We start from the raw sequence: 13,391 nt of genomic DNA, 5'->3' as shown, positions 1-13,391 counted from the left end.
TTCAATCATATGAGTGGGTGTTAATGTCTATCTAAAACAATAAACTACATACTCTGGCTCATTTAAAATTATAAACCTTATCTGCTCATCTTTATAAAATGTTTCCGTTAATGCTTCTTTTAGCTCACTGTAAAGTACAGACTTCAAAAAAGTTAAGAACATGGCACTACTGGCCAGTTTAGCTCAGCCCACTCTAGCTATTCCGGTAAAACAGTCTCTTGTCTTATGACTTGGGGAGGAACTGACCTAAAAAAAACAAAGGTGCAAATGGAATTTCAAATGATGAAATTGTTTCTTAAATAGTGAAAAGCAAATGTGTCTGACAGCTGAAGCAGGTTCTAGAAGCCTAAAAGAACCACAAGTTAAATTAAATCAAAATTGAACTACTCTGCATACATGTAGAACTGTAGAGCAAACTTGAAATATTTTTTTTCCTTTTTTGTGGGGTAGGGAAGTGGGAGTGTTGTTTATCTGAGCTACGTGGTCTAGGATAGGGTTCTTTTTTCATTCAGTGTCCAGCACTGGCTATTTATGCCACACTATCCTTGCAGTATTTCCAACTTTCTGGTTCTGGTGAAAAATAATGAGGTACAGAAGCAAAATATTCAGAAACTCCAAACAGCTCAATCTTAATTAGTCTTGGAAGATTTTTATTGGTAACTTTTGGTTAAAGTAAAATTCACCGTGTACACAAATCAATGCACAAATTTCCATTGATGATGATCACAATTTACATGTAGGCAAAGAATGAAAAATGCTCCTTGGAAACTTACTAGAGTTTAATTTAAGGACAGTTTGTATTTTACAGTTAAAAATTTAACTTTTTGAATCTTAGTGTTTACTGAAATTAAATTATTATATGACACTCCCTCCACCCCAGGAATATCCTGCAACTGTGAAAATTTAAATAGATAAAAATAGAAATGCTTAAAACTAAATGTTGATAGTTACCAAATAACATAAAAAAGTCAAATTCTTCAAGCCCTAATCATAATTACTTTAGTGTTTTTAAGATCTTATTTATATAAATGAAATACAAATTTATTAGTAATTATCACAAGACCTTAAATCTCACTCTTCAGGGTATGAGAAAATTGATTTCTAAGGTTGGGAAGAAATGTCCTTCGATGGTGTATGGTACAGTATAGCATGAACTTAGGTGCATTATAGAGATTTTTCACCTTCTTTGGAAACATCTGACACTGACTACAGATCACCAGGTAGAATTGATCAATGACCTGTCGTTCCTGTAATCTGTTGCTTATATATAATCCATGGCTGGCTGTTGGGTTTCTGTAAATAGGTAAATTTAACTGAACAACCCAAATTGAGTATTGGATGTCTGTCTTGTAGATGACTTACGTGCACAAACTGCCAATACAGGTATATTATCCTGTTTTCTCTAACTTACTATTCTATTTCTACAGGAAAAACTTTCAAAGGACATAGAATACCTCATTAGTAAGGAGAGCCAGGTGAAAGGTCAAATTTCTGAACTGGGTCTTCTAATGAAAGAAAAAGAGGTAGGAATAACTTATTGGTCAGATTTTGTTGTTAGACATTCATTCTCATTCTCTTTCTCTCTCTCTCAAAAAAAAGGTTGTGCTCTTATGTGTTTTCTCTAGACTGTCATATTCTATCTACATTGTAAATACAAATTGTATATGTTCTGCAAATTGGGATGATGCTTCAAAGTAGAACGTTACAGTGTGAGTGACCTTGTACAAAATAATCAAAAGTTGCTTGGCTGGAGTTAAAGTACTAAATTAATATCTGATCACATCCAGTGATGAGTTGCCAAAATCTTAACAACGAGGGGGTCGTTGCCCATCCCTGCCCCCCCCGGGACGACTGCCCCCAGAACCAGGCAGGAGGGTCTCGTGGGCCACCGTAGTGGATGCCCATCCTGCCCCTAAGAGCCAGAGGGACCTGCCAGGGGGCGAGGTGGGGAGTCCCGGAGGTGCTTACCTGGGGCAGCTCCTAGGAAGCATCCGGCAGGTCCCTCTGGCTCCTAGGGGCAGGGGAGCGTAGCTAGGGGTTCCCCTGCATGCCCCGCCCCCCCGGGTTACCTGCTGTGGTGCGGGTGGCCCTCCTCGTGCCCCCCCCCCCCCGCCCCAGCTCACCTCCGCCTCCTGGGCCTGAGTGCGAAGCTGCCGCCTGCTTCTCAGCCCACCCTGATTCGCGGGAAGCCTAGGGGGGGCGGAGAAGCAGAGCGGGGTGGTGCGTTCAGGGGAGGAGGCAGAGTGGAGGTGAGATGGGGCCAGGGGTGGGGCAGGGAGCTGCCAGTGGCTGCTCTGCACCCACCAAATTTTCCCCTTGGGTGCTCCAGGGCTGGAGCACCCATGGAGTCAGCGCCTAAGGCGCCACTTCTGGCCGGTTAAATTTAGAAGCCCTTTTAGAACCAGTTGTCCCTCGCGGAACAACCGGTTCTAAAAGGGCTTCTAAATTTAGCAACCGGTTCTAGCAAACCGGTGTGAACTGGCTCCCACTCACCACTGACAACAACATCCCCTTATGCTATATATTTTTCAGGACAGAGAATGTGTTCCAATCTGCATTGGGTCCCCATTGAGCTAGAAATTTATAGGTGCTATGTTCTACAGCTAAATAGAAATAATATTCAGTGACTGTCCTGCAGAGAAGGAACTTGATCTAATAGGTCTCTTCCATCTTAAATTTTAGTTAGACTATAATACAGTCAAAATCAAATTTAAGGAAGTAACAGAATGAGAAAGTAGGAAGTTCAGGCTGGGGGAAAAAAGCTTACACATGAGACATAAGGGGCTGAGAAGAAGCTGGTATTACATAAGCAGAGAGAGTGTTCAGAGAGAATGGAAAATATAATAGGTCCAGGAGTTTTCACTTACCATATTTTAGGAAATCCAGCTTTAGTGTCTGTCTTGGGGAAATATATAAGCTTAAAGAGCCGCTGACACCAGGAAATTTTTAAAAAATCATGTTTCTACTCTCATATAATAGAAATAACTCTCCATTCACATGGGTAATATATGTGAATATTAGCTCTAAGGAAACTTCTTAGTGTTCTCCAGGGCTTAAATTATTCCATTCTCAAGTGCATTTGTTGAGCTGCCATCACAAAAGTTGTTCACGAATCAGTTTAAATCGTTGTGGGATGATGTAGGTGGAGAAATGCCTTGCATTGGTTCAAGGGTTTGCAATGGATGAGCAGAGAAGCATTTTCCTGTCTACTCATCGAACTACATTAGAGTTGTGAAATTGCCATGACAATTTCCCAACTCAGGCACAAAATCTACTCCGTTGCTCTTTATGTTGATGATGAAAGTACTGGTTTCAGAGTAACAGCCGTGTTAGTCTGTATTCGCAAAAAGAAAAGGAGTACTTGTGGCACCTTAGAGACTAACCAATTTATTTGCGCATAAGCATGTGCATCCAATGAAGTAAGCTGTAGCTCACGAAAGCTTATGCGCAAATAAATTGGTTAGTCTCTAAGGTGCCACAAGTCCTCCTTTTCTTTTTGATAAAAATACTGACGTCTGTTTTGCCTATCAAAAATTATTTGCCATGAATGAGTAGAACTTTGCAATGCTGTTCTGAAAATTTTTCATAAAACATCCTATTGCTTCCCATAAGATTTCACAGTACTACAGAATGAGTTCTTTTGTTTTTTAAATGCACTTTGTATTTTGTAATAGTGCAATGGTGAAAGAGCTAAAGAAGAAGCATCTAATAACTTTGACACGCTGTTTGATGTTTTGGAAGAGAGGAGATCAGCTGCTCTGAGGGCAATTGAGGCGTCCAAGAATTTAAGACTAGAGAAACTCCAAACCCAAATAGAAGAATATCAAGGACTTCTGGAAAACAATGGTCTTGTGGGATATGCTCAAGAAGTACTTAAAGAAACAGACCAATCTTGCTTTGTTCAAACAGCAAAACAGCTCCATGTTAGGTATTTAATTATCTTACGTTATAAAGAGTGTTTTAAAAGTTTTGTCTTATTTCTATCATATTTTTCACGTGTTTGTTAAATAAAATTTTGGATGTAGCTGATGCTCATTGTATAGAGGTTAATTTAATGAGCTCAGTCTTACTGAGGTGGCAATTCTTAAGTTGCATCGTAATATAGGAAACAATTTATGGAGATGAAAAGTCAGAAATTCATCCCTTGCAAAGCGACAAAGAGGAACACTGCTGGATGAATATATATCCCGCTGTTGGCGGGGAGACTATATCATGAATTTGCAAAGGGATAGACTTGATGATCTAATAAGTATCTTCTGCCTCTAACCTCTTTGATCCTAAAAGCTGATCTCCATTAGTGGTAATGAATATTCATCTTGTTCTTTAAGCTGCTTTTGTGGAGGCATGTTTACACAAACTGAAATGTGTAAACAGAAATATGAGTTTTAATCTGTTACCTTTTTAGATTTCTCTGTCACGGTGTACAGTGTTTGAAGTTTTTGGGTGAAATCCTGGCTCCACTGAAGTCAATGGGAGTTTTGCCTAGGACAGCAGGACTTCACGCTTTGTATTTTAATACTATTTTCGATACACTCCGGGTCAGATTCACGAGAGAGATGAAGGTGCTTTAAAGAAAAGTTAGGTGCCTAAGACCAACATTTTGACACCACTAGCATTCACAAAACCCCTCTTCTGTAGGTGCCTAAGTTCCCATTGTGTCTAAGTTTCTGCTGGTGGGTATATGCAAAGCCACCTAAATCTTGACAGTACTGAAAAATTCGGTACCTAGCTCACACTTAAGTCCCGGTGTTCCTCTGCCTATCCCTTCTTGAAAGGCCCAGTCTGGTAAACATGCTGCATCTGGCCTGGAGTTAGGCATCTAACTCCCTTTTGTGGGGCAGGGCTTAGACCTTTCTCCTTAGCATTTGCTGTCAGCTAGCTTAGGTGGCTGCCTGCTTAGCATGCTGGCTTCTCTGAATCCCTTCTTAGGCACCTAACTGTCCCCATATATTGTATAGGGAGTCTGGGTTAGTGAATTCCTCTAGGTGCCTATTAGGAAGCCTAAAAGTTAGGTTATGCTGTGCTCAGAGCCTAAGAGTATGTCTACACTGCAAAACCAAAGACCTGTAACAGTGAGTCCCAGAGTATGGGTCTACAGACTTGGACTCCTGCCCATAGGGCTAAAAATAGCAGTGTGGGCATTCCTACTCGGGCTGGGATCCAGGCTCTGAAACCCAGTGAGAGGGAAGGGTCTCCAAGCCCACCTCCAGCCCAAGCAGGAAAGTCTGTGCTGCTATTTTTTTGCCCCATAGCATGAACCTGTTGACCCAAGTTCTCAGACTCCTTGCCACAGGACCTTTTTGGCTGTGTAGACATACCCAAAGTCTCATTTTCCGCCCCTGCCCCTTGTGAATGTAGCCCTACTTTGCTAAATTATATATCTGTCTATGTATCTTTTTTTTTTTTTTTTTTTTTTTCTCCCTTCTCCCTCCCTGCCATTTCAGAATTCAAAAAGCTACTGAATCTCTGAAGAGTTTCAGGCCAGCAGCTCAAACTTCTTTTGAAGACTATGTGGTGGATATAACAAAGCAAGAAGAGGTTCTTGGAGATTTGTCCTTTTACTCCAGTGGTAAGTTCAATAAAGGGGGTTGTTTTTATTACCTCTCTCCTGAGTTGTGGCCCTGGTGGTGGGCTAGCTCTGACGGGAGGCTAGGTTTAGGTAGGATTCCCAAGCTCTTCAGACCATGGCTGCAGAGTTCCTTGAGGCGCCTCCCAAAAGCTGTTTTCCAGCAGAAAAAAGCTTTTTACGAAGACAGATTTCTGCACTCCCAACAATATGTTCTGAAACGTCAAGCTTCTCAGTCTCGTAGCTCCATGTTTACGAAGGGTGTGACTGCCATAGCAGCACGCCTGTGGTGCTGCAGCTGTGCCACCATAGTGTAGATGCTTCCTAGACCAATGGAAGGGGTTTTTGCATCAATGTAGTTAAGCTACCTCCTTGCGAAGCAGTTCCTATGTCACGGAAGAATCCTCCTATTGACCTAGCTGCGTCTACACCAGGAATTTAGGCCCTCCTAACGCTGATTAAGGCTGTGATTTAGTCAAGGAGGTCATGGACTCTGTGACTTCTTCCACTTCAGCTATCAGCAGCTGAAGTCAGAGCTGGCGGCAGGACTGTGTGGCCCCACCCTGCAACTGGGGCTGATGGCTGGAACCAGTACCCTGTAGCCCCTGCCCCGTGGCTTTGTGGGGAGCTGCAGGCAGGCTGTGAGCCCTGTTTAGGAGATACAGCCAGCTCCATAGCAGGAGCTGTGTGGTCCCCATGGCTGCGCTCCACCCCAGTCCCCCGGCTGCATCCTAGCCCCGTGGCTTCTGTCAGGGGCTGCAACGGGGACCATGCACCCCCCTCACACATTCCAGGGCTGTCTCACATAGTGTCTCTCCTCTTCTCCTCCCCTCCACCCCACCCGGGGCTTGGTAGGGGCTGCAGGTGTGGCCGTGCACCCCTGTTCCACAGCTGTGGCCAACTCTGGAGCGGGGACTTTGCAACTTCTGCTGCGTCCCAGCCCTGCAGCTGCCACAGGGGCTATGTATCCCTCCCATGGCTGCCTCCAGAGCTTGGCGGGGGCTGCAGCCAGGGCTATGCACTCCTGTCCTGCAGCTGCGGCCAGATTTGGGGCAGGGGCTGTGCGTCACCTGCTGCAGCCACTGGAGCCGGGGCTGTGCCCCCTGTTGGTTCTCCCCACCACCCTCACCTCCCTGATTCCATTCCTCCCCCCTTTAGCCCTGCTCCAGTTATTTTTTAGTAAGGTCAGGGACAGGGTCACGGGCTCCATGAATTTTTGTTTATTGCCCGTGACTTGTCCGTGACTTTTACTAAAAATAACCGTAACAAAATCTTAGCCTTAACTATGATGCCCTGGGTGCAAAATTTTTCACAGTCCTGACTGACATAGCTTGGGTCTAATTTTTAAGCATAGACTAGGCCTGAGAGCATGAGTGGAACTCACTGCATGTTAAGACTTAGAATCGTCATAACACAGAAAATGGAAAAGTACTATTAGAGAGTGTGCATAGCAAACTTCAGTTTTGGGTAAAAATGAGATACATAGAAACGTAATGTAACCTGGCACATAGAACTACTTTACAAGTAACCACAATAATTGACATTTTGTGTTTAGAGGTATTGATACCAAAAACTATTTCAGTAGCTGTTTGCTAATGCACTTATACCAGGATTGTTCTTTGATGGTTAGAAGTATCTTTTAGACTGGCAATAATACTTGGTCTAACTAGAAGTTTTTGTGCCTTGCACAACATACATAGATTTTTTTTTTTAAACTTTCTGTAGTTTCTTGACATTTTAAATATATGGAAAAGGAATACTGGAAACTTTCAAAATGAGTACAGAGAACATGTCTTTCACCATGGGAGGAAGAACTTTCCATTACTTCATAAGCCATTTGTACACCAGTGATATGTAAAACTAATACTAATTGCTGTTTACGTACAAAATTTTTTTTTTCTTGTATCTTATGGCTATTTCAGGTCTAGATGTACCAGAGATCAATGAGGAGAGGAGCAGAATGTATAATAAAGCTTTGATCTGTTGGGAACATCTAGTGAAGGAAGGTTCAGCTGATACCTATATCCTTGAATACCGTAAACTTAATAGAGAAGAGGAGAATGCAACATGGCAAGAGATTGAAGCCTGCAGCAAGAGTAAAGTCATCTCTGACCTTGAAAATAACAGCAGCTATGCCTTTAGAGTCAGAGGATATAAAGGATCTATCTGTAGCCCCTGGAGCAGGGAAGTTATTTTACACACACCTCCAGCTCCAGGTATACCAAGTTTCAGTTAATCCATAGACAACTGAATCAATATACAATGCCTCCAGTTTCTCTTTAACCTATGCCCATTTTCAAGTAAATTTTAAATTTACAACCTGCTGTCATCCTTGTGGTGCATGTGAATGAATAAATAAGTATTGCATTTATTCATGAATTAAGGTTGAGACTAGTTGGCAGTCAGCTATAAGAGTTTTACTCTGTCTTGTATTGCACTACCAGTAGTTTATCTCTTATGTTAGCGCATCTTAGAAAAATTGTAAGATAAGTACAAAAAAACTCATGGTAAAATATTGACCTAGTGTGAATTTTTTGTGTTTTGTTCTTTTTAGTCTTTAGCTTTCTTTTTGATGATAAATGTGGCTACAACAGTGAACGTCTCATGCTGAATCCAAGGAGAACCTCTGTGGAAAGTAGGGCTGGATTTCCTTTGCTGCTAGGGGCTGAACGTATCCAAGTGGGGTGTTACACAACTCTGGACTACGTCATTGGAGACACTGGAATCACAAAAGGGAAGCACTTTTGGGCTTTTCATGTGGAATCTTATTCATACTTGGTGAAAGTGGGAGTTGCATCTAACACTAAACTACAAGAATGGCTCCATAATCCCCGTGATGTAACCAGCCCAAGGTAAATGTGGTAGATCTTTGTATAACATTTTTTTAAAATGAGTGAATCTTTTTAAATAAATTAAAGGGACATCTTTCCATTTGGTAGAATTAAGAGTTGACCTTACCTCTAATTGGTTCCAATTAGGTTAGCTTCAGCAATTGTGTGTGGGGGTGGAGGGGTGAAAGAAGAGATGGGGAAACAATCTAGGGAACCTCTGATTTTAAAAAAAAAAATTACTGTACGTTTTCAGCAGTTGATTGACTTCCTGAGAAGCTAGCAATTAATATTGGTGTCTAAATTATCCAAAACCCTAGTTTGTCCCCTGGAGACAATTGAAGTATATAGGTGTCTCACCTTACATAGCTTTCCATGACTTTTCAGATATTGCAAGTGTCCAGGATATCATAGGCTGTGGTAAGAAGGCTTTCCCAGAGTTCAGTGGGCCTGTTAGGTCGTGGAATAGACACTGTAATAATGCCCGTGACATTGTTTTTTTTAATAGTCTAGTGGACCTCACCATCCCACTGATTGCAGGCATAGCACTGCACTGGAGTAAGATTTTCTGGCTTGGTAGCAGTCAAGGGGCAAAGTACAAATGAAGGACTTCCAAATATATTCAGTCACAACTGTAATAGTCATGGATGCATCTACCGTGAGATGGAGAATCCATGTGAAGAAGTGTTATACATTCAGGGCACTCTGGTCCCTCCAGGAATCAAAACTTCACAGATAATGCTGTACGAACCAGAGCACTGCAGGAGGTTTGTGCAATATATCTTGCAACCATGCTACCTGGACAGATTTCCAAATGGTCTTGTGGACAAGGAAAGGATTGGGAATCAGGAGCTCTGGATCTAACTTCTGGCTCTGCAACAGATTGTCTGCAACCTTGATCAATTCATGACACTGGTACCAGTTTCTTTTTCTGCGCCAAAAGGATAGTACTACTTTACCTCACAAAGTTCTTGTGAAACTAAATTCACTAACATTCAGGTGAGGTCAGAGACTATACTGATGAGCTCTATGTGGAACTCTTTAAAATAGAATGCCTAATTTCGATAAGATGCACCAGTTCTGAGTTGTCAACTCTGGCAAGACCCCTTCAGCCTGATGAGACTTGCTCCATCAATCTTCTATAAAAGCCAAAAATCAGAAAACCCCTAACCAATCTCTGAGTCAGTGAAGGACTAGCAGAATTGTTTGGTATGAATGCTGAGCAGTGTGCACCATGTGAGGAAGTTCAAATTCAAAAGTTTTCCTCCCAATGCTCATAAAACAGTTTGAGATTGGACATCCATTTTATGAGCATCTGTTGCAGAGCCAGAAGTTAAATACAGCATTATCTGCTTATAAAATACTTCAGTTTAAAATAACTGAAAGCATTCTGACTTTGATTTGTTCATTGAGAAAATTGTGCTCTTTGATTCTAGATATGAACAAGACAGCGGTCATGACAGTGGGAGTGAAGATACCTGCTTTGACTCATCACAGCCTTTCACATTGATTACTTTAGGCATGAATAAATTCTTTATTCCCAAGGCACCTACTGCTCCCAAAGATTCTGCAAATAGAATTCTTCCAATGCCATCTTGTATAGGAATCTGCCTTGACTGTGACAGAGGCAAAGTTGGATTTTATGATGCAGACCACATGAAATGCCTCTATGAGCGCCAGGTAGACTGCTCTAGTACAATGTATCCAGCCTTTGCATTAATGGGGAGTGCAGGAATTCATCTTGAGGAAGCCATCACAGCAAAGTATTTGGAATACCAAGATGATATATAGTGCAAATATCTACTGGTACTGTTTTTGAAATGAAAAATGTGAGCAGAAGGATCTGCCTTAGCATTAAGTCTTGATTAATTACATCATATCTCCTAAGTGCTTTTGCTGCACTCATGCTTTTGGGTCATTTTTTAATCATAGAAACAAAAATTGTTGTCCAACCTCTTCCGCCTTTTTACCAACTTATATTGCCCATAAGGACATTCTTCCAGTCGCCCTCCTGCCTTTCTTTGATTGTGTGGTGAAACTTGCTCCTCAGAGTTTGATTAGCAACCTAATTGTCTTTCACGAGCTGGAAACCTGTTGGTTATATAATTTATATCCTTACTTAGCTGGCTCTGCTGGTTTCACTTTTGTTTTTTTTAATGGAGTCAGGGCCCACATAATAGTGCATTTATTGTGATTATCTTTTATGCGTCCTTTTATTTTAAAAGAAGCTTGTCTGAATGAATTTGAGTGGTCAAGCATTTTTGTAACTGACTCATGAGCACCAGTGAGGTGGATTTTTCTGTGCTAAATAATGTTTGCACCAATAGAAAATGCAAAGCAGTAGGAAATCAAAACTGCACTAAATAGGTTATATTTGGTGTGTGTGTGTGTGTGGGGGGTAATTATTGTATCTGATATACATTTAGATTGACTATAAGCTAAAATTATGACTTCCAGAAACTGGTGGATAACTGTACAAGTGGTAAATAATGAGGTTCTTAAATATCCCTTACTATCCCAGGTTTTTAGTATGGACTGTATAAAGTATATTTTTAAAAGTGCAATTTGTCTTGAAACATTGGTCTTCAATGTCTATGAAGCTCAGTTATCTGCATGTAAAATAATGGCTCCTGGTCTTTTGCTGGGAAAAAAACGAACTGGCACAAATGATAAAATACATAAACAACTTTTTAATTAAAAAATCAGGTCTTTCTGTTAATACATGTTTTGTAAGTTAATGTTGTCTTCAATAAAGGATTGTTTTTGGTAAGAATGTGTTAGAAAAATGCACTGATTACACTTGAGACATTCTTTCTTTGCCTTAATGTGTCTGTTTAGCTCAAACATTTGCTTGTTGTTGTATTAAAATTTTTTAATGTTGCAGTGTTTGTATGTTTGAAAGCAGTTTGTGCAAAAATGGTGTAAATATCTGCACTGTTACCATAGCTCATAAGAAACATGCATCTCTAAAATTGAAAATATTCCTGAAATATAAGATATTTAATAACTCACTGTTCTTGTTTGGTTGTGATTGTCTGTGTTGATGGATGTAAAGAGTAAATATGTGAAGTACATTTATTAAGTATATAGTATTTAAGTAAATACTTAAATGGAACCTGAAAATCAGTGTTTTTTTTTATCCAAGATTGAGGGTATTAATCATTCTGGATCATAAACCTAAATGAATGCAAGGTAAAGTTAGTTTTATTTGAGATTTGCCACATATGCCAGAACTTATTTATTGGATAGTGACTAATAAATAGACTACTATAAAAGACCAATATGCCTGTCAACTGAACTATGATCCAGCTTCTGACATTGCTATTATATGCATCTCCTCATTATTTGAATTAAAAATTGTTTTGCACTGGGAATTACTTGAATACTTTGGACACTTTAATACAGTAATAAATGGTGCTTGCTCCTTCAGTGTATTAAACAGAAAACATACTACCTTGACTGTACAGAGGCAAACAGTTTTCCGTTTTTCACAATAATTGAAGAAGTGTCATCTTCTAAAAACACAGTTCAGTGACACTTGCCTATCCAAATATTTTGAAACTAATTTCTTGCTACAAAATAGCACTTTACAATGTAGACAAAGCTAAGAATTGTGTGGTATGTTTGGATCATTATGCAATATAGCTGCTAAACAAACAAAACTGTTGGTGACTACTGTGGTCTGCAAAGTTCTATACAGTATAGGCTTTTCTTAAACATCTAAAGCTTTAACCAGAATATATTTGAACAAGACCTTCTTGTTCTTAAGTGTAAATGTAACTTCACTTTGGTTTTGTTTTTTTAAAATAAAAACTGAAAAGTAATGTAGTTGGGTGATTCACATTATTACATTCTAGTTCTTAAGCATTTTGCTGTTAAGATGTGGTAATTTCTTACAGTAGCTGAATGTTGGTTTTTAGATGGGGAAAAATTCATGTTCTTAGTGTAAGAAAAGTCTATTCAGTTATGCACAGATATTTTGAAGTGTGATATATAACCCACACACCTTCTGGGTGTGGTGTCCTGTCCCATCTAGTGGCACTGAGACCACTTAGAGAGAGATGGAGTCTGCTTTACAGCCTTAGCTAACAGCTGGTTAGCTTTTAGCTCATGCAGTAGAGGTTCATGCACTAAGCTCCAGAGGTCCCTGGTGCAATCCTGCCTGCAGACAATTGGAATCTGTTGATGTTACACATATAAAATGAGATAAATGCTTATGGCATTCTTCTCCTTGGTTCTCAGAGTAGATTAATCTATTTTAGAGTTAATGCCACTTTATCTGGAACGGCTGTGATTTAACGGTTTCTGATAATTATTGACTTCACCTATGCTGCACCATGAAAATGAAGTTATATGAAACTTCTTAAACATGGAATTTGTTGCTTTCACAACTCCCAAGTTTCTCCTATTTTGTGGCGGTGGGTTTTCTGCATTGGTCACTACTTTTTTTTTTTTTTTTTTTTTTTTTTTGCATACTGAGAGCTATGGTTAAGTTTACGATATAACAAATTAGTGAACTGTGAACAAATAAATGTCAATATGGCTCAGCTGGATTCTCACTTCTGAGGCGGAAGGGCTTGGTTCATGTTTCATCCACAGAGTTGGGTTCATAGGCAGTGCTGACTTTTATGAGTTGCTTGGCCTTTAGCGTTGCTCTCTACAGAGACTAAAGAACAGTCTGTCTTCCCAACCTTTCATCTGTGCAAGTAAATGATCCCATATACCTTTCCAAAGAGGTAAGGGGGCAGTCCAGATTTAGCCAACCCAAGTTCAAAACACTGTATTCTGTTAAAGGCGGAAATGGTGCTCTTGTTTGTACAGTGACTGCACTAATACATTATAACTTTTTGTGTAAAGTGCCTTGAGTGATGCACCTTGAATATGAGAAATGCTATTTAAAATAAATGGTGGTGGTGCGGGGGGAGAGCAACTGTGAGACTACAAGTAAGCATTCTCTGAGAGTCACTTGAGTTGAGGTAGATCTTGCAGATACTTCC

At 40.3% G+C, this 13,391-nt stretch overlaps 1 protein-coding gene across 2 annotated transcripts in view; it reads left to right on the top strand.

The window, feature by feature from the left end:
• TRIM36 (tripartite motif containing 36) overlaps positions 1–12,218 on the top strand; it is a 50,486-nt gene extending 38,268 nt beyond the window's left edge. For both annotated transcript variants that reach the window (XM_077817328.1, XM_077817329.1), the window contains exons 5-10: positions 1,428–1,523; positions 3,675–3,928; positions 5,445–5,569; positions 7,489–7,782; positions 8,121–8,418; positions 9,831–12,218. In XM_077817328.1, the coding sequence (XP_077673454.1) occupies positions 1,428–1,523; positions 3,675–3,928; positions 5,445–5,569; positions 7,489–7,782; positions 8,121–8,418; positions 9,831–10,185 (1,422 nt within the window). In that variant the 3' untranslated portion in view covers positions 10,186–12,218. The remainder of the gene's footprint in view (positions 1–1,427; positions 1,524–3,674; positions 3,929–5,444; positions 5,570–7,488; positions 7,783–8,120; positions 8,419–9,830) is intronic.
• The last annotated feature ends 1,173 nt before the right edge of the window (positions 12,219–13,391 follow it).

The sequence above is a fragment of the Eretmochelys imbricata genome, chromosome 5 (assembly GCF_965152235.1).
Source record: "Eretmochelys imbricata isolate rEreImb1 chromosome 5, rEreImb1.hap1, whole genome shotgun sequence".
Taxonomy (NCBI): domain Eukaryota; kingdom Metazoa; phylum Chordata; order Testudines; family Cheloniidae; genus Eretmochelys; species Eretmochelys imbricata.
This window is presented reverse-complemented; position numbering and strand designations above follow the sequence as displayed.